Source organism: Misgurnus anguillicaudatus, chromosome 11 (assembly GCF_027580225.2).
Source record: "Misgurnus anguillicaudatus chromosome 11, ASM2758022v2, whole genome shotgun sequence".
Classification (NCBI taxonomy): domain Eukaryota; kingdom Metazoa; phylum Chordata; class Actinopteri; order Cypriniformes; family Cobitidae; genus Misgurnus; species Misgurnus anguillicaudatus.
The window spans coordinates 17,095,134-17,122,070 of NC_073347.2; the positions used below are offsets into that span (position 1 = coordinate 17,095,134).

Sequence of the window (26,937 nt, forward strand, 5' to 3'; positions counted from 1 at the left end):
GCAAAATATACGGGGCTTGCATGATTTAATAATCCCCGCCTTTTTGGTAGGAAAAAGTTACATATATCTTAGCAAAAAGCTGAAAAATTTAGCATTTACTTCACACAAGCGCAGTGTCCCCTTTTGCCATGGGAACGTTATGATTTGACCTAATTACGCAACGTGAACATCAATGAAAAGCTGCAAACAGTTTTTGCAAGTTCTCACAGTTTTTGCAAGTTCCCGCAATTTGTCCAAGTTCCCGCAATTTCATAGCATAAAATTGCATAAATATCCCGCATATTCCATCACATTTTTTTAAGAAAACATGCCGCAAGATGAAGGATTTTTGCCTGCAGCAATCACAAAAAAATTGTTTTTCTGGAAGGACTTTCATATGCAGGTTCAAGGGTAGGCCACAAATAGTGGCTTAATTAAATGGACATGAGTTTAAAATCTGAGTGTAAAGCATTGAGTCATCAGACATTGAAGGTTTGAGCTGGTTTTACACCTGCCATGTCTTGTGTCAGATAGCAGGATTTTCTAAAGGACATGAGATCAAGAAAACACGCATTTCAGCTGTCCTATTTCTGATTGATAGGCTAACACCACTGTCTTCAGACTCATGCACATACACATGCATGCATATATACATACACTAGGAGTGTAACGATACACTAAGCTTACGGTTTGATCTGTATCTTGATGCTGGGTTACGATACGATACACATCACGTTTTTTTGGAGCAAATAAAAAAATTAAACTGTTATTTAAATTTCAGATTAATTTTCATTATATTAACAATTTCAGTAACTTTTTTGTTGTACATAAAACTTAATAAAGAATTTTAACATTTTATGGCTTAACTGAACCTTCCGTACTGCAGGTCTGTCACTGAAAAAAGGGAAATTTTACATAAATTTAGAATTAAGGGACTTAGCAGGGGAGTTGTTAGATATCCCAATCGTGTGGCGTCACCTGGACTTTGTATGCGGCTGCGCGCGGCTGAACGGACAGAAGCGTGCGTCTGGACATGTTTTTGTGCGTGCACGCGTCCGTGCGATTTAAGATTTTCATTGAGTGATATGAAAACAAAATGCTGACAGACTTTGGACTTAAAAAATTACGGAGCATCATCTTTATCAATTGCTGTTTCTACCGAAGTCATATTGCTGACCTTCAGTGTAAGCTGCAGGTGATTCAAGCAATGTCTGAACGATGCAACATCATGGCATTTTTTTTCGTATCGCAAAGTATCATAGTGCGAAGTATCGTTACATCCCTAACGCACACACACACACACCCACCGACACACACACACACACACACCAACACACACACACCAACACACACAGAAATACTTTTAAGACACTTTTATCTGAGAAGAACATAGTTTGTGAACTCTACAGTGAAAACATGTAAATCCAGCCTGTGCAGCTAGATAGTACATCATATATGAGTTGACTAGTAGGCCAAATAGAGGGGCTATAATTATTCATGTGTGCTGAGCCGTCAGTGCATATATGGCTAAACATCCTGTCAAAAATTCCAAAGTTTTTAGTTTTTTTTCTTTTCATGTATTGTTGTTTCTCCCAACAGTACATCATATGGAAGCTTTTATCTTAGATCATAATGGCAATTTCCTAAACGATACCCATGATCTTTTGAATTGAAAGGAGGGATTGTTATTTTTAAATTATTTTTAGTGCTTTGTGGTTTCTAAATTGACTGTGACTGTGTCTATTAACTCTTTTTTTGATGTCAAGGAATTTGTGGGGTCTGTGCAAATAATGTTGGTGTTTATGGCTAACAGTCGTCAAATATATAATAACTTCAATCCGCAGAGGGCAGCATGGGTTTTTCATTTAATCAATTATTATTTTAGGATTTAGTATGATTTATCTGGTTTGTTTTTTGGCTTTGTAATACATATACATTTTCTGACTGGTCTGTCTGTTTGCATTGTTATCTCTGTCTGTGAATGAGGCCTTGTTTGGACAGAAGCCTGGGACTACATTACTGTACTTCTCTGTCTGTTTACAGCACAGCTGTGTGGGGAGGGCTGGAATCAGATTGGAGATGCGTGTCTCAGGTTGAATTCCAGTAAGGACAGTTATGATAATGGTCAACATAACTGTAAGAACCTGGATGGCAATATCGCTTCTTTAACTTCAAGCAGACAGGTGGACTTCATACTGGAAGAGCTACAGAAATATCAGGCGCAGGGAAGGGTGAGTCAAACATTCACTTTGTGTAGCGGTTTATATTGGACTGTTTATCTTTTGATATTGACTGAAAACATTCAGATGACAAAACGGCTACTAAAACTGTTACTAAAAGACCATAATGCAAATAAGTGTTTGAATTGTTAGAGGGGGATGAGATCCTGTAGTTCTAGTTTATGGGTTCTCTGTTTTAAGGATGTCAAATAAATCTTTGGAGTCTCCAGAGTACGTATGTGAAGTTTTAGCTCAAAATACCCCACAGATAATTAATTATAACATGTTAAAATTGCCAATTTGTAGGTGTGAGCAAAAATGTGCAGTTTTTGGTGTGTCCTTTAAAATGCAAATGAGTTGATCTCTGCACTAAATGGCAGTGCCGTGGTTGGATAGTGCAGATTAAGGGGCGGTATTACCTCCTTCTGACATCACAAGGGAAGCCAAATTTCAATGACCTGTTTTTTCACATGCTTGCAAAGAATAGTTTATCAAAACAAAGTTACTGGGTTGATCTTTTTCACATTTTCTAGGTTGATAGAAACACTGGGGATCCAATTATAGCACTTAAACATGGAAAAAGACAGATTTTCATAATATGTCCCCTTTACATTTAGATATATTTATTGAAACCTAAATTTAAGTCATGAAAAAGTGTGAGTGTTTATTTGGCATTGCTCTGAAACCAATTTTAAACAGGGTCTGTAACCATCCTCCAATGTCCAAATAGATATTTCCGCCCAGTATAACAGACACTAACATTTACAACTTGTAAGGTCCAAATGTAGTGCCTGTTTTTTTTTTTGTGTGCTGGCATATGTTAAAGTGAATGTCTAGTCATATCTTTGCTTAAAAACACAGATACAGTGCTGTAAATATTAGTAATGGGTTAATTAAAAGAAAATAAATGACGATGATGAATCCAGTAGCCTTGGTGTTTAAGCGGCTTTTGTCCTTTTGAAGATTAACAGTTCTGTGAAGGTCCCATTTTGATGTAAAAGAGATTCACAGGTGCTTGTTTTTTTGCCACTATTTTGTTTCTTATCTGTCATTCATCCAGACAGCAACTCTCAGTTTTTCTGAGTCTGCATCAAACTTAAAGATATAAAACTTTTATAACCTGTTATATACATAGTAGTTAATTTAATGGAATCTAAGGTGCTGGGGTATTTCAAATGTTGTTTGTTTCACCTTGAAATACTAATTAAATTGTGCATTAGCTTATTGTCTCTTTGTTAAAAAAGACAGTAAAAGAAAGGAAGTGTATTTATAAATCTATACACAGAAGATCTGCTTATTAACAACAATCCATCAAGGTGGATTGCTTTGGATTAATGTCCAAATGGAAGTCCATAACATGGCAAAATCAAGTTCAGTTGAGTTCATACAAAGCTTGACGAAGTTTAACACCTTGCTTCTTATTCACTAAATATATTGCATTCACACATTAGCGTGTTAATAAAATGTAGTCAAGACTTTTTTTCATAACCAAAGTATTTATATGGTGATAATAATACATTATACTGTACCTGTGAGTATATGAAGAGTTTGGTTCCAAAACGCAATAAATCCATTTTGACAAATTTTGGTAAAACGTGTTTTCTATACCAAGAAAGTGACAAGATGAAAAACAATATTTTCTGTTAAAAGCATCTTTAGGTTATAAAAACATAAAAAATTCAAATCCATAACTTGATTTTCAAAGATTTATTATAAAAACGAATTATTTTTTTCCACAAAATGCAAAAAATCCATGACAAGTTTTTTTTCAAAATGCTATAAATCTATTCAATCAATGTATAAATGTGCATTCATGCCATGATATATTCATATAGTTGACCAGTGGTATACACTGATAAAAAATAAACATTAATGGCATTAATTAAAACACTTACTTTGTTATATTAATGACACTGTCATTGCTGCGGTTATACTTGACGCCATCGCTTAACATTTTTCAAAGCGATCCGCTGTAAAATGTTTTGGTCCTGCTCGATTTTCGTTGGCTTCACGTAAAATAATGGAAAGTTTTTCATAAGATCCCCTGGGGTCAATGTGTTAGAATCACATAAACTTCACAGATGCTGTCGGGAGAACAAGTGATCGTCTCCCGAGTGCCTCTCGCATTGGATGTTGATGACTTACAATCTTTCCCATCACAGAAAACAACCACAGGTCTATTAATGCCATTAAAGTATTATTTTGCTTTTGTTTGTTTGTTGATCATGAAGTACAAAGTAGATGAGGAAAACTAGGATTCCGTGTACTCAACGTGCCACCATTGTTTGTTTACATTGCGTGGAATGGTGCGCTGTAATATGTGGAGCGGATTTATTGCTTTCTGTAGAAAAGCAGGAGCGCGTATATCGCGTTTTGGGAAAAAAGGGAGAAAAGATGACAGAATAACACTGCGGATATTGGATTTTGCGTAAAATTAAGAATTTACTTTTAAATACTGACCTGATATAATACTGATTTTGGCAGTAACTTTTGGCAGTTATCGTGTTTTGGAACCAAACTCTTCATATTTAAACAAGCTTTTTGTCAGATTTTGTCTCCATCCCCTTTAAAACCTAGCAAGTGAACACAGGTGCACACGTGGTGCATGAGAATGCACTGTTATAAACTTTTACTCTCTCATGCAGAAGCTAACTCCATGGGTGGGTCTCAGGAAGATAAATGTTTCAAACTGGGGGTGGGAGGACAGATCTCCATTTACTGCCAGCACACTGCAGTGGTTACCAGGGGAGCCAAGTGACTCCGGATTCTGTGCATTCCTGGAAAGAGCTGAGGTAGCCGGTCTTAAAGCCAAACCCTGCACGGCCAACACTGAGGGGCTGATCTGTCAAAAGCCACTTGGTGAGTAGCATTTTGTTGCAAACATTTGTACTCAAAATCACAAAATGCACATGCTTATGGATTTGTGCGCACACATGTACAGTATGTGATATATGGTCTTTGTATCTGCCATTACTACTTGGGGTTGTCGGACAGGCAAATAAACACAAAGGAAAAGACCACATAAAACAATAAACACAAACAGTAAACAATTTTGGCAAGAATTCTGAACTTAATTTTGTTTATTTAACTATGAGTAGTGGTACAATATGTTGCCTTGGCTGCATTATGTTTGTTGTTCGTTGGAAAGAGCCTGTAATAAAGACTTAGAAGAAGTACAAATTAGGCCTTGAATGAGAGTTGGCCACTCCCCCAAAGACACATCCAAAGAGCATAATGAATGAATAAATTATGTGAAATTCCCCACCTCTCGTCTCTGTGTTTATTCTGTTTGTATTTAGTTCTGATTTACATTATTCATCTCCTTGTGCTCATTTCAAATGTTTCTCTACAGGAGGCAACACACGTAGACACTTTCATTATGTTTCTATTTAACACATTGCGAAGCATAATCATCAAATGTTGTTTATAAAGCTATCAACTAATATAACTACTATAAAGTTTATTATGATAAGTAATTGCAAATAGGTCTAAAAATCTAAATTGGTCTAGGAAAAAACTAATAAATTCCAAGTTCAAATTCATTTCATTTTATTTGTAGAATTGAAAAACACAAACTTACCACTGTGAAATGTCCATTTTCAATCCTTGAATAATTATTTGTTTCTCAAAATCTGTATTTTCATCTGATAGAGGCTCAAACATAAGGTCTGTTTGCACACACAGAGAGCTACTGAAATGAGCTGCTCTGAGAAACAGCCAATCAGAGCTCAACATTATTTTTCATGACCCTTTCAAATAAGGTAATACCAGACCATTTCATTCTGGGGACAAATCATAGGGTTGTAAATGGACATGTAAAACTTTCTGGATCATTTTTGCTCTTAGCTCTCTTTCCACGCCATTGGCGAGTTAACTCATTCACTTCCATAGTAATATGTTTCTTACTATGGAAGTGAAAGGGGTCCACGAACGGTTTGGTTACAAACATTTCTCAAAGTATCTTCCTTTGTGTATCTTCATCAGAACAAAGAAACGTATGCGGGTTTGTAACTTCATGAGAGTGAGTAAATGATGACAGAATTTTTATTTTTGGGTGAACTATCCCTTTAATAAAGCCATATACCTTGTATGTAGATTTCAGAGAACAATGTAACATATTGTATAAATGCCTTTTTTGGCACCTTTAAATACAGCTAAAATGAAAAAATGAAATTATTTACTCACCATCATGGTGTCCTTAACCTCTATCAGTTTCTTAATTCTGTTGATTACAAATGAAGATATTTTGATAAATTACGGTAAGGACAGTTGACGTAACCCATTGACTTCCATAGTATTTTCCATAGTTTTTTCTACTGTGAAAGTCAATTGGTGCCGGCAGCTGTGTGGTTGCCATCATTTATCAAAACATCTTTTTTTATGTTCATCAGAATAAAGACATTAAGAAATAATGAAAGAATTTTCAATTTTGGGTGAACAATCCCTTTAATATAATAATAAATGAAACAGGAAAAACTGTCAGAGTTTTGAACTATATTATTATTGTTTTTGACTTAATAGTTCTGTATTATTGTCAAATGATGTAATTTACCTAAAATGCCTAACAATATTGACCACTGTGATTCCCAGTGAACCCTAACCTCAGCATGCGCTCATGTAAGATGCCCTGCGCCTTGCGGACCACCTGCGCCAACTGCACCAGCCAGGCCATGGAGTGTATGTGGTGCGGCAGCACCAGGCGCTGTGTGGATTCGAACGCTTACGTCATCTCTTTCCCCTACGGCCAGTGTCTGGAGTGGCAGACTGGAGACTGTGGCTGTGAGTCAACACACTTCAAGGGCACGCACGCACACGAATTCACGGACACTAACACACACAGACGCACGCACACACATGCACGCACACACACTCATTAAGAGCCTGGCAGAGTTAGGTCCACAGGGAACACACACACATGCTTCTAACCCTATTACTCTCCACCTTCTCATTTTTCCCTTTCTGTTTCTTCTTTTTGTTGTGAACCTGAGAGATTGAGTTCTGTACGAGCAGATGCTGTGAGCTTTCAGTCCATAACATAGGCAAATATCAAGCTCACTATAAAATCCTGTCATACTCTGACTGGCCTCCACTGGAAAATCTATAAACTATTGACATCTGTCCAGCCTCACACAGAAAACGAGAGCTTAATTGCAAAAAAAGTTATTTTGATTTTATTCACACTGTAGACTTGCAGTCTGGTCTTCATTGCATTTTTTCTGCCCAGGAATTGTCAGAAAGTGCCCAATTAGAACCTGTTTTGTTAATCTTTGATTTTCTGTGGCAAGGTTATATGAAAATTAAGTTACTAATGATAATACTAATACTTAAACAACAAAGTGGCGGTGTCTATGAACTGTTGTGAAGAAAACACTGCCGGATATTGTAGATTGTAGATATTGTGATTAAAATTATATATATATACACTCACCTAAAGGATTATTAGGAACACCTGTTCAATTTCTCATTAATGCAATTATCTAATCAACCAATCACATGGCAGTTGCTTCAATGCATTTAGGGGTCACAATCTGCTCAGTTACTGGGATTTTCACGCACAACCATTTCTAGGGTTTACAAAGAATGGTGTGAAAAGGGAAAATCTTGCTACAACCGAGGTATGCAGCAAAGCATTTGTGAAGCCACAACACGCACAACCTTGAGGCGGATGGTTTACAACAGCAGAAGACCCCAGCGGGTACCACTCATCTCCACTACAAATAAGAAAAAGAGGCTAGAATTTGCAAAAGCTCACCAAAATTGGACAGTTGAAGACTGGAAAAATGTTGCCGGGTCTGATGAGTCTCGATTTCTGTTTAGACATTCAGATGGTAGAGTCAGAATTTTGGCGTAAACAGAATGAGAACATGGATCCATCATGCCTTGTTACCACTGTGCAGGCTGGTAGTTTAATGGTATGGGGGATGTTTTCTTGGCATACTTTAGGCCCCTTAGGGCCAATGGGGCATGGTTTAAATGCCATGGCCTACCTGAGCATTGTTTCTGTCCATGATCATCCCTTTATGACCACCATGTACCCATCCTCTGATGGCTACTTCCAGCATGATAATGCACCATGTCACAAAGCTTGAATCATTTCAAATTGGTTTCTTGAACATGACAATGAGTTCACTGTACTATAATGGCCCCCACAGTCACCAGATCTCAACCCAGTAGAGCATCTTTGGGATGTGGTGGAACGGGAGCTTCGTGCCCTGGATGTGCATCCCACAAATCTCCATCAACTGCAAGATGCTATCCTATCAATATGGGCCAACATATTGATAGGATACAAGAATGCTTTCAGCACCTTGTTGAATCAATGCCACGTAGAATTATATATATATATAATATACATATTTTAATTAAACTTATAAAATACACGTTTTTCTTTACTACATGACATGACAGAGCCAGCCAATCAGATTGCACCTTGTTATTTCAGTTAACACTTCTAATTTCGGCTTGCAAGATGGGATAGAAATCAGTCTACTGTCTGAATCTGAGACTAGTTTGATTTCTATTCAGCCAACTTATGTTTTAACAGCTCCTCTAGTTCCTTATAAGTAGATTTGCAGAGCATATTTCTCCACATGAGAGATATGATCTGGTCCAACACAAGAAAAACGCACGCCAGAATTTCTCAGATGACTGATGGTAATCGTCTTCTAAGAAGGGCCTTAGGAGTAGCTGACGCTGGCCTACCTTGTATAGTCATCAGCAAGTTTGTGGAGGCATGGAATCATTCTTTTCCACTGTGGTAAGATGCACTGGTGTTGGCATTTTAATGCAGTGTAAATGAGTAGCGCTGCCTGCGTCAGGGACAAGAATGAAAAATAGATATGCAGTCCAACTGAGAGGCATAATGCTTAATAACCAACATATTTCTTGAGAAAAAAACACTGCAAGAGAAAACCTGACAGCCAGAATTGCCTGTCTGCATCTTCTCCCGAAGTTGAAAGTCTTTCTTGGCCTTAAAACCCTCAGACCAAAATCTTCTTCTTCAATTGCTATTATAGAGATACACAGATATTACAGTTGTTTCTCTGTGGATGTGCTAGTCATTGATTTTTATCTGCACTGCAGAGACTAAAGGCCTCTAGTGCATTGTTAACGTGGATGCTGATGGTCGTGCTTCCTAAAGACAATCTGTCAAACTATAAACATCATTAAGGTCAGCTCTCTGATGGAAGAATATTGCTGGAGGAGTCCTTATGTTTCTCCATAGAGTCTGGCTTACAGGCAAAGGAAAGAAGTTTCTTCATTCTCTTGAACACAAAAGAAGATATTTTAATATACGATGGAAACCACACAGTTGACTTCCATAGTAGGATAAAGAAATACTATGGAAGTCAGTGCTTACCATCATTTATCAAAATATCTTCTTTTGTATTCAATAGTATAAAGAAACTCATACAGGTTTGATCAACATGATAGTGAGTAAATGATTTTCTGTGAACTATCACTTTAAACACTAATAATCCTAACAAAAAAGCCCACATGTAAGCCTGTAATTACAAAACAGACCAGCATTTCTCTTAAAAATCTTAGATTAGCTTTTCTTTTTCATTTCAAACCGCTAATACTAGCTGCACTCTGTGTGCAAGGTGACAAAATATGTTGTCATTTTAATCTCAGCAAAGATTTATCTTTGTTCGTTTTAGGTCAAACATGGCAAGGAGAGATTTTAATATAAATTTAATTTTGAAAATCTGGTACTAGTAATAAACGTTTCAGAAAGAAACAATAGATTCACATTGATATTTTAGGGATAATCCACAGTGCTAATAATGAGTAAGTTATGAAAAACACACACAGCGCCTCTGGAGACTTGACATAATGTCTTTGTAAAACTTGCTTTCAGAAAGTCTAATATCTGAACTAGTGCCACTAGCAACTTTTTTAATTAGGATTGAGACTTATTTTAAAATTTCATTTTGAAATTACAGGATAATGCTTGTTTGTAAAACTTTGTGCTGAATCTGTGTAAAGACTCAACCGTGCGGTTATTAAAAAGTAGGAAAGTGACACTCTTTAGAATTGTTTTGAAAATGTTTGGTATAGATTTGCATATGTGATGAGTGTGTAGGTGTCTTTAGCAAAAAGATAATCCTTTAGTTATTTTGCCAAAACACAAAAATGAAAAGAGAGACGAGGTGAAATGAAAAGCGTGTTTGTAATAATGAAACACCTCTGTGATGAACCGAATGAACAACGCATTGAAATGAATCATTGTACTGGCTGTGAATAATGCAGCAGGAGAGCAGTGCTTTTGGGTGGAGAGTTCACCTAGCACATCTGTTATGGAAATCTGGATTAGAAACATAAAAGAACATGTGCAGAACATTTTACAGAATAGGTCAGAATTATTTTTTGTCATGTGGTATAGTTTAAGAGATAAAAACTCGCATAAGATGTGTATGTGCGCCATTAGTTCTATCACTAATATTTCACTAATAATCAATTTAATTTAAATATATAAATATGTTTTTTTAAATATAAATTTTCAAAAACAATGCATTTTTACAATAAAACTCAATAAAAGTAAAATTTTGGAATAAAACGGTGCGTTTTTACAAAAAACACCATTACAAGACAAAACAAGAGTCTATGTACAGTACCTTTCCTCAAAACTGGATGTCTCCAAACAACTAAGTCCGTAACATGATACATGGGAAGATCAAGCATTGTGCCACTTTCAAAAGTCATTTTAAAGGGGACATATCATGAAGATCTGACTTTTTCCATGTTTTAGTGCTATAATTGGGTCCCCAGTGCGTTTATCAACCTAGAAAATGTGAATAAGATCAACCCAGTAACTTTGTTTTGGTAAACCATTCTCCACAAGCATGTGAAAAAGAAGGCATTGAAATTTGGCTGCCCTTGTTATGTCAGAAGGGGAAAATACCAACCCTTAATGCAGTGGTTCCCAAACTTTTTCAGCGTGACGGTGCATTCCTTCGCGGCCCCCCAAAGAAAATTTGTGACAAAAAACTGTTCTAAAACTCAACATTTTAATAAAAAAAACATGAAATTATACAAAAAGTAGTGCTTTTGGTTAGTAGCCTATTTTTTTTTGGTTTTATTACACAGAATTAATGATAAATTAATGTATTTCATAAAATGTCATAAAAATGGGGCCCCCCTGGCACCATCTCACGGCCCCCAGTTTGAAAACCACGGCCTTAATCTGCACTATCCAACCACGCCACTGCCATTTAGTGCAGAGTTCAGCTCTTTTGCATGTTAAAGGACACACCCAAAATGGCACATTTTTTGCACACACCTACAAAGTGACAATTTTACCATGCTTTAATAAATTATCTATATGGTATTTTGAGCTAAAACTTCACATATGTACTGTGGAGACACCAAAGATTTATTTGACATCTTAAAAAAGTCTTGTGAAATGTCCCCTTTAAAAACTTAATCGTTCTTATTCTCACTTCTGTATCATACTGGCATTCCCTCAGAGATCCTCTGTCCTGTTTTTAATGACACTCTTCATCCCTCTATGAATCTGCCCTTGCTATTAACCCCGAGACACTTTTTGACCTCAATACTGTCTGAGGACCCATTAGATGGGATCTGGTCTCGCCTGCATACGTTTTTCATCCCACATGGACAAACTTCTAAAAGGGAGGGACATCATTACTGAGGGGTTTAGAGAACTTTGGGTAGCATTATATTACTTTACAACAAAGTGGTAAACCCCCAGTGGCAGCAAAAATGTAAATCAAATGATCCTTTCCAGTGTGTCCCTTGCCTTTCCAGGGCTCTGAATGTCAGGTACATTGTTTGAATACACATCCGTCTGCCGTCTAAATGTAATAGCACAGAACTCAATTTATTTTGAAATGAAAAGGTCAACCAACAACACACAGGCAGCATCGGCTGCTTGGGGAGCACGTCTTAGCCCTTGTAACAAAATTGATGTAGAGTGACTTTGAATGGGAGTAAAATACAATAAGTTACAAAGACAAAACGGAGGAGGTGGCAACTTCGGGGAGGTGGCGGTTCTTGTGAAAGTCTCACGTATAGACTTGATAGCATTGCTAGTTTAACAGACTGTGAAAATGTCATTTGCAGTCTCTGATTTAAAAATGCTTTGTTTGTCCCGAGAGATTTAGACAAAACGTGACACTAATAATTCTTTGTGATGACATTCGGAAGGAAACAACATGACTCTGATCTCTCTCTTTCTCTCTCTCTCTCTCTCTCTCTCTCTCTCTCTCTCTCTCTCTCTCTCTCCCTCTTTTTTCTTTTTTCTCAACTTGTTTACCTGCCAGTGAACGTCTGTGGTGGTCTTCTCTTGTTGTGCCAAGTGCCAACTAAATAAATGTTTGCTTAACTAGAGAAACATCACATTACATGTTATATTTATCATCCACACATCAATGTTAACAATCTCAGACAGTTGTTTGCAGAGTAAAAGACAGACCATTATGATACATCCCATGCAAGTTGATTTATGACCACCTATATGTATAGGCGTAATTTGTTTGAACATTGTTTAAGGTTGTAAATAAAATGCATGTAAGTAAAGTGTGTGATTTTTATTATAATTTCTAGAATGGTATAGTTATAAACTAACCTAAACTATCTAATTACTTTGGATTTGCTTGCTTAATTGTTTTCCTCTGTTGTAAACCCCTTTGGATAAACTGTAAATGTAATGCTCTGTTTAAATCACTTTGTTTGTCTTACCAATGGCAGACCTGGGGTCTCATTTATAAAACTATGCATAGGATCCTTACCAAAAGTCTACGTATACACAAAAGCCAAAAATGGCATACGCCAAACATATTAAGACTTATAAAACAAAGCAGTGTTCCCTTTATAAATCACATCATCCACAGATCCCACCCTGCAAGCCCATTGTCCCATTAAGTTAGTTTTTTTATAAATCAAAACCTTTGCGTGGGAACTGGCGTACGCACATTTCCAGCACGCTTTATAAATGAGACCCCAAGTGTTTGTAAATTATACAATGTCTTCTCTGTTTGTAGCTCAACACTGTTCAGGTCACCGCACATGTGCTCAGTGCTTGGAACAGCCTGAGTGTGGATGGTGTGGAGACCCCACGGACACGGGTCGGGGTCAGTGTATCGAGGGATCGTACCGTGGACCGATGAGAAGCCTGAGCAGGCAGAGTCAAGAGATGGTACTGGACACCAGTATGTGTTTAAGAGAAAAGGGCTATGACTGGTCATACATAACCTGCCCAGGTGAGTTTAAAAATGCACATGTGCAATGATCCACATTATTCGGCATGCATGTTAAAGTTGCCCTGAGTGTATAAATAATGCCGCGTGTGTTGCTAAACACATTACACATTCTTTTCTCTGTGAATAATTCAGCATGTCAGTGTAATGGGCACAGTACGTGTGTTAATGGCAGCGTGTGTGATCAGTGCAAGAATCTCACAACTGGGCCGCAATGCCAGACCTGTCTGCCCGGTTACTATGGAGATGCCAGTAATGGAGGAAAATGCCAAGGTGAGATATTTAGCTTTATATATGTGTATGTACGCGTATGCCTGTGCACATTTTGTGGAATTATTTTGGATTTTATGGGAATATTTTTTACCCCACTAAAATTAAACATTGTTTACTACAGTTAAAACAAAAACCTACATGTGTGGTTACTACAAAACAATCCATGATTCATTTACGTAAGGGAGAAGTACTAATAGAAAGTAAGTAGGGCTTATGTTAGCATGTGTAATGCTGCGTTTACACCAGACACGTTTCAGGCTTCAAAATCGCATCTACCGCGCCTAGTTTGCCGCTTGAACAGGTCGATTGCTGTCTATGCGCGTCTAGGGAGAAGTGCTATGCAGTTGTCTGTTTGCAAGATGACTGATGTTGATAAACGGCGCGGGTCGATAAACATCACGTGACCCCAAAGTGAATTGTGTATTACAACTTACCAGGTTGCCCAATGTCCTCACTGACACTCTTCCAAGCGAGGTCCTTTTTATTCCTGTCTCTATAGAAATAAGAACTTATGTCGTATAGCTCCGGATGACTGCTTACGGCAACATCAAGCGTTCCTTCATGTTGAATGAGTGACCCCGGGCGGGGCTGCCCCCACAGCAGCAAGTAGGCTCCTGATTGGTTAATGCGGCGCGAAAATCCGACAAAGTAAAAAATTTTTAACTTGGGTGTCAGCCGCAAATTCGCGTCAAATGCAAAATGCACAAAAAACACCATTTGCATGTACCGCGCCGGGCACTCAATTCGTGCGAACTACACGCGTGAATGAGGCGGAAACGCGCCTTCCGTGCTGCACCAAACGCCTCATTCGCGCCGCAAGACCTCCAGATTTGCGTCAACGCGTCTTCACATTGACTTAACATTGAAATCACTCGCGCTTCACGCCTCTACTACGGCTGGTGTAAACGCAGCATAAGGAATAGACCAAAACATAATAAACATTGGAAAAAAAATCAAATGGTTTCAAAGAGACTTGAGGGTGAGCAGATAATAACACAAAGATCATTTTTCGACAAGCTGTTTCTGTAACGCCAGACATGTTATATCAAACACCAATTGATTTTTGCTGTAGGTTGTTCTTTTCTATAACCAGACTTTGACTGTTTGCCTGCATTGCTTCAACATCCAGATGTACCCCAGGATATCCCAGTGTCCCCCATCTAATTTTGCTTGAATGGTTAATGTGGACATATTTCATTACGAGTGCAGTATTCGCCCTGATGCAACTTCGATTGATTTGATGTGAATCCCTCATGTTAGTTCATCAATGTGGCTTTTCTCTTCGTTTCCAATGGCTGAGTTTATATACAGGCTTCATCGCTCTTAAAGATGAAACTGCAGAGAGAGACTAAGAAAGAACCAGAGAGGTGCGAGGAAGGAGGTGTAATAACATCATTCTCTGTCGAACAGATTCACATTTTCTCCACATTCGGTGTGACGTTAAATCACTCTTAATCATTTTCTTATTTCCTGGAGTTGACTGCCACCCCACCTCTTCTGCTATACGAGCAGTCCAGTGCACACAGTGAAAGTTTGATAGATGTGAGGTCTTGCGCATCTCTCAAGGATTCTCTCTCTCTCTCTCTCAGTGATTAAGAGTGCTTTATTGACTGTGTGCTGGTGTTAATATGCATGTGTGTTTAATGCTCTGATTGTGGTGGCTGCTAATCCCACTTTGTCATTTTTCAGCGTTATGAGCGGATGAGATTTACCTCACCTTGTACACTAATGCGTTTAAGCCACTGATCTGTGTTAGATTAGACAGCGAGAGATGAAGAGCGGCCCTGTGAGGAGAACGAGTAAGGCTGGAGAGATATCTCTCACGGTGCGAGTGTGTGCGTGTTGTCTGAAGGAGAAAAGAGACAGGCCATCAAAATAAGATCAGGGTAAAATATGACACACGGTTGTCTGCCCTTGAAAAGGAAGGGACGGAGAGAAAACAGAGACTTTGGAGAATGGAGGACATTTGTCCACTTATAATGCCTTCTTAGATGGGCAGACGGGGACTGTGTTTGTCTTTATTGACAAGTTTGAGTTTGATATTTATATGCTTTCCGGTAAGAGCTGAGATCAGAATAATTGCATGTATGTGACTTGGTTTGCATAAGCCAGATACTTATTTGTGGTATGAATAAGAAATAAACAGGGTTCCCACGGGTCCTTGAAATCCCCCCAAAAAATTCAAGGCCCTGGGAAGTTTTTGAAAATATACATGCATAGATACAGGTCATTAAAAGTGCTTGAATCTATTTTATGCAAGAAGTTTTCTGGAAAAAATCCATATTATTTTCTGTGTAGTGTAGGACAGTGGTTTTCAAACTGGGGGTCGCCAGATGGTGCCAGGGGGGCCCCAGTTTTATGACATTTTATGAAATACATTAATTTATCATGAATTCTGTGTAATTAAACCTAAAAAATAAGGCTACTTACCAAAGCACTACTTTTTTGTATAATTTTATGTTTTTTTTATTAAAATGTTGAGTTTTGGAACAGTTTTTTGTCACAAATTTTCTTTGGGGGGCCGCGAAGAAATGCACCGTACACAAGGGGGGCCGCATGCTGAAATAGTTTGGGAACCACTGGTGTAGGATAATATCATAAAAATTCTAGACTTTTTAAGCACACGTGCTAAAATGTTGCTTTAAAATGCTTATATCTTCTGTATGCGAATGTTGATTCATACCAAAATGCTTTTTTGCATAGTTGTGTTTGACACAAAAATGTCTTGGGCTACGTATGTAACTGTTGTTCCCTGAGAAGGGAGCGAGACGCTGCGTCTCCCTTGCCATACTTCCTGCATCCCTGAAACACTGTCTTTGGCACTATTTCACATAGCGATATACTTCCTTGCTCCTGCGTCACCTTGTCTTTGTCGTTAAGCCTCACCATTGGTTGAATTTGATATACACATTCAGACACACTAACCACTGGAGGCGTCCCCAAAATGTCACCGCAGTGACGCAGCGCGATTTCCTCGAAAGGGAACTGTAACACTGTATCTTAAAAGGTAACATGATGTAACCTTGCTCTCACTTGAAATGTGTCCCCACATTTAGTCCTTGAATTTGAGGGTATTGGACCTGGAAAGTCCTTGAAAGGTCCTTGAATTTAAAGTTAATAAAGGTGTGGAAACACTGATTCCATCATATCACACAGTCTTAGGCCCCTTATGAGTGTTTGAGACTACATGCATGCAGACGGGTTTCCATATGCAGTATTCATGCTACAGATGCGACCAGAACTTGAAGGGTCACCTTGTGATGCAGTTTTGCCGGCTCAGATATTTCCCCGACCTGCATATCACAGCTCAGCATCTGTGAAATTGGCACAAATTTGTATTAATGAACTCGAAGTAACACAAATTTTGCAGTTCCACGCCACCAGGTCCAGTGGTAATTCCCTTAATAGGAACCTCGCAGGTTTAGGACGCTAATGTTCAGAGCTACATAAAACAGTACTTTGCATTAGTGGTTAAATAGCACGGGCTAGCCTCACTCGACAAAAACAATAAAATGGAAGTGGATTACACAAGCAATCTTATGTGGCTGGTCCTATGAAACTTCCAGGACGTCCACCGGGAAATTCATAAAATATATTTATTCATAAAATTGAATTAAGCTGTATTTTTATTTGTAGATGAAAAGAAATCCAGAACGTAATGTCCTTTATATTTCTTCTGTGAGGTCTTTACGAGCTTGTTATTGAGACCGCAGACTCCCATTTTGTGAGATTTTTGTGGTATCTTTTTCACCTCTTTTAAACAATGTGAAAAACATACTGTTTATTTACAGATGGCTCTTTTCGCCCTATCTGGACTAGACACAAGGATTAATATGGACCAGCCTTTATGTCGAGACAAAAGCACAAACACAAACAGACTTTATTATGCACTGTGAATGGAGGCAGTTTGATGGGGTTTGTTCTGTTCAGACCTGCTCACAGGAAGTGTTTTTGACAGCAAAATCATTTTCAGTATTATGGATCTGACAACTCTAAATTTTCTATAGGGAGTCAGAGAGAGATGCCCTGCAGAGGCCAAAAAAAAGGTTTATTGCTTTTGGTGCTGTGTGTTTTGGTAAATTCTAGCATCTCAAAGTTCTCACCAAGGACTTCTAATGTTTCTTTTATAATCTTTGTTTTTTGACTGTATGGATATTTATTGTGTTTATTGTCCATCTCTCTCTTTTATTTGCATGTGTTTGTGTCTGTTTTTTGCAGTGTCTTTTGTAGTATTGGGATTTGGTGTTTGCATTTTTACCAGGTCTATGAGTAATGACTGCCATGCAGGTCTGTGTGTGTTGCTTGATGGTTACTTCTCCATTTTAGAAGAGCTTGTGTTGTGGTCCCTAGTGCCCTGGATACCCCCTGTCAGTGAACTTATGTGTCTTAAGTTAATCTGTGCATAGTTTGTCTAAAATGTATTATGGCTGATTAGTTGATCATGAGCCAGATGAAAATTGTGTAGGCAAAAAGTCTGTTTGCTACGAAAAGTAATCACATACCTCTCCAACAACAGCTGTGAGATTTGAATTAGTATTCTTGTTCATCTCAATAATTATTGTACAACCCTAATTTAGAGTATGAGCAATATTAAAGAGGACATGTCATGAAAATCAGACTTTATCCATGTTTTAGTGCTATAATTGGGTCCCCAGTGCTTCTGTCAACCTAGAAAACGTGATAAAGATCAACCCAATAACTTAGTTTAGGTAAATCATTCTCTGCAAGCATGTGAAAAAATAGGTAATTGAAATTTGACTCTCCTTGTGATGTCAGAAGGGGATAATACCACCCCTTAATCTGCACTAGCTTGAACTTCACATATAGGGACACCAGAGATTTATTTGACATTTTTAAAAAAGTCTTGTGAAATGTCCCCTTTAATGTAACATAAGGACTGTTTTCAGATCTTTCAGTTGAGCGCATCTAGAGTTATATGTCTACGCTTCCTTTAAACAGCTATGTGAACTCAGCGCACTGGATGAAAGTTTTCTTTTTGTGTCTTATTTTTCTATCTTACTGCACTTCAATCATGAGGCTTTTAATTTGCAATTATCCATGTACTTGTTTGTAGACATTTGTTATTTTTTAGTGTGTACCTGCAGACAGAGTCATATTGACCCTACAGCTGTGCTATTCTTGGTCTTACACAAACCTCCTGTTTTCCCTTTTTTATATGACCTGTATAAGTCATTTATTGCTTTAGGTGTAAACACATACCTGTTTAGTCACCCATTACAACAGTCATGGTCAAATCTGTTTCACATAGATTATATAAACATGAATTTGTGAAACATTTTCAACGCTATCTCACAAGAATTCGTACATATTTTACGAGTTGGCTAATTCATATAAATTAATACGACCACATCTGTAAGTTTTTGTAAGATTCGCCTTGACCCCTGTGACGTTGGGGTTAGGTGCGGGGTTAGGTTCCGTTGTTTTATTTTCATGAGAATCGTACGTTTTTGCTACGTTAATGCTTCGAATAAATAAATAGCTGTTCGCATTTCTCCTCAATAGTCGCTATCTCGTTGGTGGTGTCTCCATTGTATTAGATCACGATTTGTGGTTCTCTAAAACCGCCTTGCTTTTAGTGAAACAAACTGAAAAGGCATTGTAAGCGTCCTTGTGTAAAACCATGAATCCATTAATGCACTGCAGTGATATATTGAACGTTACTGACAGGAAAGAGAGTTTAGTGAAACCCTTTCTCTGTTTTCTCTCTGTTTTATGTCCTCATTTTCTCTCCTTTATTCTCCATTTATTTCCTCTTCCTGTTTATATCTGCATGAATCCTCATTAGATGTGGAAAACATGCTGGTAGTTAACAAGAGTCCAAATTGAGCGCCCGCCAAGTGCCAAATGCGAGTAAAAATTGGCTTTCCTGAATGAAAAGGAACTTTATTTAGAACTGAAACATTGCATGGTTTTGTTCAAAATTGACAATCTGATCCCTGCCCATGTAAATGACGTGAAAAAATTTAAATGACACAGATTGACTTAGGAAGTGAACATATGTTGCAAATCTGAAATCTTTAAAGTGGATTTTTAAAAACTTAGTCGATAAGTGTTAAATATTTTTATTTATTTATTTATTTTTTTTAAGTTCAGGTAGTGACATATATCTGGAACTTCCGTTAAGCCACAAATGACATGTGAGACACAAATTCATAATGTGTCTTTATAATTGTGTGACAGATTCTTATGCTTTGTTTACATGACAACAATGTAGTGAAAAACATCAAAGTTATTTCTTCGTGTTTATGAAAAATCTCACGTACACAGGACAACACTGTAAAAAAGATCTACGTTTACACAGATCCACGAAGATGACTAAATTTCCTGTATTATGTATGCCAGGCCAGTAGATGGGAATGTTACATGTAAAGTAACACAACAAGCCTGCACATATACACATTCGTCTACAGAACGATATATACAAACAGAATTTTAAATACAAACAATCAAGATGGCAAAAGCATCAATTAGACAGACAATGAGGTAGGTTTATTACTATAAGTACTATAAAGTGCCAAAATTTTGTACACTTTGTTGGAGAAGCGTTGATAAACGCAGTATCTTGAGCAACACAAACACAGTCCTGTGAGTCATCATTGTTGTTTTGGTTGCATATGCCTATAGACTAAATTTTCAAATGCACATGATGTCACCGTTATTGCAGATTTGCATTTACGTAGTTTACGCGGAAATGACAAAGCGTGGTTATCAAAAAATTGCACATTGAAAATGACTCCAAAAGTTAGCATTTTGGAAAACACAGTCATAGTCTTAACAAACAGACAGGCTGGATAAAAAAACTTTCCCGTAAAGCCGCCTTTCCACTACACACGACAAATGACGGCTGATAAACCGGAAGTCATTCATTTCCTATGGAAAGTCGCAAAGGGGCTGCGTGAGGTGCCGACCATCTGTAGATGCGTAATTTTCGTTTTCGTTTTGAGCGTTAGATCCGTTAAAAAATTTGAACTTGTGCAACTACACGGCATATGATATGCCGACCGGAAGTGATGTATTTCATTGTATTCCAATCAAAAAATGTGTGTGATGTGAAAACTATTAATCCTTTTTGTTTAACTTTATCAGTAACATTTCAATCCTAAAAAAAACTATTGATTACTGATAAGTAATATATTTTTTATTTAATATGTATACGTTATTTTATTCTTGTCTCCATTTTAAAAATATTGGTAAAATTCTATTTATTGTTTCGTTCATTTGAGTTCATTTATTTATTCCACTATGGTATATATTAGAATGAAGGCTCTTGCGCTGGAATGAGCGTCTCTCCAATTAAGATTAAACTGAAACTTTATTACAACTGCCACTAGGGGGAGAAGTCCAATAATCGTGTTATGTCATGTGCAGTGAAACACCGGCTTTAAGGCCAAAGTATAGTCCTTTTTTACGTGTATGCGATACTCCATACACAATTTTCCTCATCAGAAAGGTGTGCACGTATTGTACAGCTAGATTTTTGAAACCTTTTGGACATTGTACGCATAGGTCGCCCATGCGCGAACAGGAATATGTAGGCCACGAGGGGTATTGCAATTTTGACGTGTATAGACGGTTTCAGAAAACTATCGTAGGCTATCTTTGGACGCAAGACCGGGAAAATGGCCGTCTTTGAACCTCTCTCATTGTACGACATAGGACCACCGATGAAGAGCCACGATCACATAAATCACGACGATTGTTTTACGATGGCAATCTTTCGTCTGGGACAGCCAATAATCGTGCAGTGTATCCCGGGCTGAAGTCGAATGAACTTAGCAAGGTTGTGTTCGGGTGTGCGCATACACGACTGCGTAAAAACAGACCAAACTCAGAACTTTAGAATCTAGCTCATCTCATAAAAAAGCAGTAAGTGAATAATACAAATATGCAACAAGTAAACAGCAAAATAAATCCAAAAAGATTTTTTACTTTTAAATGAGAAAAAGCATGAATGTAACAGGTATTTTAGTAAAATATATTTTTGAATCATGTTTTCAGCCACTTAAAACCTTTCAAACCTAGTAAAGAATCTCATTTGAAGCAGAATGTTCATCTCCTAAACCATCAAGTAGAATTTTTTAATCATTTACTGATTTCATCAAGTGCTCACATACAGCACGGCATCACGCTTGGTAAGTACAAGCACATGGTGGCAGTGGTATAAAGCAGACAGGAGAGGAAACAGCCACAGATGGAGTATAGCTCTCATGTCGTACGCCTCCCCATCTCTTTAAGGATCTGTTTGAGATGACAGTTTGCGTTTGCACACAGCGAGGTCTCGGCAGCGTCTGTCCTCATGCTCCTCATCCGCAGCAAAACAACTGTGGCATCTAATCATGTTTTGCCACATCCACTTTGTGTTGTACAACATTTTCTTCGGTTTTGGATGATTGGAGTTTATTTAAGAAAGGTCAAACATTCTTTAAAAATAAGAAAAGGAGCTTCATTGGAACAGCAGGGATGCCTGTAGCCAATGTTTTGTCTAATTTTTGTTTGTATGGAGCACAACCTCCCTTGTGGGCTTCCTCAGGTGCAACCATAAACTTGAAATCTTTACGCTGATCTTGTACGCTGTCTACCCACAAATTAATCAGCACTGTGTATTTATTCAAAAGATTGCTCACAGCTTTACTGAATGCCCATTTGGGTAAACTCCGCTGATCATTTATTTAACTCAGATTCAGAAATCTGTAGCTTTCCCCTCAGATATATTTTATCTGTCTGTGGCACAGAATTAATTCTTGTCTGAAGAAGTGCTCAGATGTGCACACGACCAACTTGCTTTTACTTTACTTTTTGCATTTGGCAGATGCTTTTTTTCCAAAGTGACTTACAGTGTATTCATTTATCAGTATATCTGTTCCCTTGTATTGAACCTATGACCTTTGCACTGCTAACGCAATCCTATACTGATTAAGTGGACAAGAAGTTATACAGTCACAAAAAATTATCAAAATTTGTACCCTAGCTGTCACTGGGGCTGTACCCATTCAAAAAGTACAATGCATACATATCTGTACCTAATGTTTCAAGTTAGGACATTTTAAAGGGTACAGCTCCAATGACAGCTGGGGTACATAGGTTGACAATTTTTCAAAATCTAGTACATTGTACTAGAAAACAGTCAGCACAGTGTTAAAGGCTAGTAGTCTACTACTGCAATGTGCATCTGTCAAAAGTATCTTATGTTGCCTGTCAGTGCAGAAAGGGTAGAAAATATTTTGCACATGAACGTGTTTCACACACAGGCACAGATCAGCAATATAACAGACTGAGTATCTGTCCTCTAGCACTTGATGTCCCTGTACAGTGGCTTCAGTCTCAGAGATGTCTCCATGGAGCCGGCTGGCAGCATCTGCTGTATTGGCTCAGAGTAGTAACACATCACAGTGAGTTGACAAAGGAGGGCATAAGGGGCAGAGCACCAGGCTCACCCTCCTTCCCATTAATTAAAACATTTTGCCTTATAGAGGTGAGTAAAGAAACACTTACCTTGAATCAATTTACTCAGAAAGACTCCTTTTGCTATTAGAGACTGTAGGTGCAGTATAAATAAGAACTGGAGCGCTTGAACTTTATTATGTCATTTTGCGTCAGAGATGGGGACAGTAAATTTGTTGGTAAAATGATTTTATATGATATTTATGTAATGTAATACATGTTATTTCACTTACCTTTCCCTATTTCACTCTTTTCAGGTAAGATGATAGAATTGTTTGCTGGTTAGCCTGGAATGAGTAACATTATTTAGGGTTCAGCACATATAGTGAGGAAAATAAGTATTTGAACACCCTGCTATTTTGCAAGTTCTCCCACTTTGAAATCATAGAGGGGTCTGAAATTGTCATCACAGGTGCATGTCCACTGTGAGAGATATAATCTAAAAAAATCAAGAAATCACAATATATGATTTTTAACTATTTATTTGTATGATACACTTGCAAATAAGTATTTGAACACCTGTCTATCAGCTAGAATTCTGACCCTCAAAGACCTGTTAGTCTGCCTTTAAAATGTCAACCTCCACTCCATTTATTATCCTAAATTAGATGCACCTGTTTGAGGTTGTTAGCTGCATAAAGACACCTGTCCACCCCATACAATCAGTAAGAATCCAACTACTAACATGGCCAAGACCAAAGAGCTGTCCAAAGACATTAGAGACAATTTTTTTTTATTATGTCTCTCACAGTGGACATGCACATACGATGACAATTTCAGACCCCTCCTTGATTTCTAAGTGGGAGAACTTGCAAAATAGCAGGGTGTTCAAATACTTATTTTCCTCACTGTATTTTTTCCTCACTGTAGTGTTCAATGGACATTAAAAAGGGTGAAGTGCTTTTTTTGCTTATATTTAATGGCTCTTAACTGCACCTTATAGTGATGATTATGTAAGGAATTATTCATGCACTGAAAAAAATCTGATTTATTTAATTGACTATATTTTTTAAGGTAAGTGGTTGCAATCAGTTTATTTATGCTACATTTAAACAAAAGTTTTTTATTTAATTTTTTAATTTTTTGTGTAAATGTAGCTTAAATAAATTGATTGCAACCACTTACCTTAAAAAGGAGTAAATTAAATGAATCAATTTTTCAGTGTGATGGGCCATTTAATTATTTGAAAATAATTCATTGCAAACCAAGGGTGTCAAGTGAGTCAATTATTCCGCCTGTACAACGGTTACCACAAACATCGCTCTGGTGGTTATTTTAAAGGTGACATATCATGAAAATCTTACTTGTCCATGTTTAAGTGCTATAATTGGGAACCCAGTGCTTGTATCAAAAAAGATCAACCAGTAACTTAGTTTTTGTAAACCATTCTTTGCCATCATGTGAAAAAATAGGTAATTGAACTTTGGCTCCTCTTGTGATGTCAGAAGGGGTTAATACCGCCCCTTAATCTGCACTAACCACGGCACTGCCATTTAGTGCATTAATTAGCTAATTTGCATTTTAAAGGACACACCCAAAACGGCACATTTTTGCTCACACCTACAAAGTAACAATTTGAACATGCCATAATAAATTATCTATATAATATTTTGAGCTAAAACTTCACATACGTACTCTGGGGACATCAATGATTTATTTTACATCTTAAAAAAGTGAAATGTCCCCTTTAAGACATTTGACAGGTCAGGTGTGCATTTTACAGAAAAAGAATTAACACCTGTGGAACATTTCTCAACCAATCAGAATAAAGCATTCACAGCCCCGTGGTATAATGATTATTATTAGTCGTCTTAGCTTGCATGGTTTAAAAATTTATTTTTGAGAAATGACATCATTTCAAAGGGACAAGTGCTGTTGAAATCGTATGAAATGTAGTGTTAGATGAATGGGAATGTTAATGAAATGCTTTCTTCTGGTATTATAGACCTCCTTGGGTGTCGGAAAATAAGAATAAATGAGAACTCCGCTCGAGTGGATGGATGAGATGGAGACATCTGATACATTGACGTAAAAAATCAACCAGTTTCCACTTCTTAAACAAACCATGTCGATTTGGTAGTAAAACCCAAACACCCGCTTTCCTTTTTAAATGCGACTCTCAGCCAGTCGTAACATTAGAATGAATTGTATCTGAGACATGTTCATTTCAAGACTGGTTTAACTTCCATCAGCTCTAATGTGATCTTGGTGTGTTTGTATGTGTGTGTTTATACGTGCCTCTCTTTGTGAAAATGAGTTTGAAAGCTTTCGCTCTAGTTTTGTCGCTTATGTTTCGCGGTCTGTTTGCAAACAAATATCACTTTATCTTCTGCGTCTCTTGCTTTAATGCCACATTTATTTCTCTTATTTCATTATTGTTTCTGTGGATTGTGGATCTAAATGAAGCACATCAGATGTATTCCATTATTTGTGTGCATTAGGAGAAAGTTTGTTAGACATAGTTAGGTGACTGCTTTCATTGTTGGCTTGTTTGTGAGTGTGTGTTTTGTCATTCGCAGGACCTAGATGGCTTTTGGCAGAAATATTTATGAGCGAGCGTATGGGCGCACGCGTGTGTGTTTGTAGTCCATTGCTTTTAGAGTAAGTGCTGAAACAGCAGCTTCAGGCAGTGCTGTTTCGCTGCTATAATGTGAGTACATTTTACAGATCATAATTTAGCTATAAATCCTTCGCCAGCATTCACAGAGAAGCCACCAACACTCACCACAGTCCATCTCTACAATCCTCTCAAAATGACACCCGTATACATGTATGATTTTTATGAGTATACATGCACACACATGAGCTCATGTGAAAATCATGCTCATGCATTCAGTTTATAATTTCGTGACACTACACTGACATGTTGATTTGAAGCCTTTTTATGTCTGTGTGTTTTATTGCCTTGATTGATGTGTTGCTTATATTTGTCTGTATGGGCTAGTGTATGCAAATGAGATTTTACACGAGTCTGTGCCTTGTGAGATTGTTGATAGTCTTGTAATGGTGTACTGTAATCTTGTGCACAGAAAAAAGGTACATGAAGATTGTCTAAAGTTATCACCGGGGTGGTACCTTTTCAAAAAGTACATTTTTGAGCCTAAAAAGTACATATTGGTGTCTTTAAGGCAGTACTAGTACCTTACCATAAACCTCATAACTTACGAATATGAAATCGAACCAAATTGTATGTACAGCTTTATCAGTTCATAGCACAAATGGTGCGGGAAAACCTCTTACCATATGAGCAATAGCAATGCTTGTCTTAGCAAACATCACAAGGTTTAAAAAGATGTTTTCTTTCATCAGTTGTTTCCCGTTGGGCAGTATGAAAAAGCAATTGCAGTGCATGCTGGGGGAATATGACCTGAGTTTTGTAAAGAACAGGACTGCAGATAAAAAGCCCAAAATCTTAAAGTCTCTTGAGTTTAAATCTATGTTCTCACTTTCTTTGCTTCCCTTTATTTATTTTATAAATAAATAAATGAAAACTAGGACAGACCTTTGCAGTGCTTTTCAAATTACATCTGTGACTGAGAGCTGAAAAACCTAACCTTTAGGTTTGAAACAAGTGAATTAAAATAAATGGTCACGGAAAGCAACTAGTTCATTATATAATCTAAATGCATTGTATAAAAAAACTGTGTGGAGATAAAATAATATTATCGTGATATCATTGCACCTGCTGCAGCCATGTTACAGCAGCAAAGTCCTTGATTATTACACCAGAATAAGAGTAGAGTTCCTAGCCATATCGGCCCAGAAAATCACAACTTTTAATT

The 26,937-nt window shown here is 37.5% G+C and overlaps 1 protein-coding gene across 5 annotated transcripts in view; it reads left to right on the forward strand.

Moving 5' to 3' along the window:
- Positions 1-26,937, forward strand: part of atrnl1a (attractin-like 1a) — a 315,774-nt gene that overhangs the window by 93,295 nt on the left and 195,542 nt on the right. For 4 of the 5 annotated variants that reach the window (XR_012372140.1, XM_073873142.1, XM_073873143.1 and 1 more), the window contains 5 exons: positions 2,023-2,210; positions 4,844-5,057; positions 6,789-6,977; positions 13,205-13,423; positions 13,556-13,693. Coding sequence is in view for 4 of the 5 variants with exons in the window: in XM_073873142.1 (XP_073729243.1) it covers positions 2,023-2,210; positions 4,844-5,057; positions 6,789-6,977; positions 13,205-13,423; positions 13,556-13,693 (948 nt within the window). In the remaining variant the exon portion in view is untranslated. Of the gene's footprint in view, positions 1-2,022; positions 2,211-4,843; positions 5,058-6,788; positions 6,978-13,204; positions 13,424-13,555; positions 13,694-26,937 lie in introns of those variants that run through there. The other variant, XM_055170416.2, reaches the window with a different exon arrangement.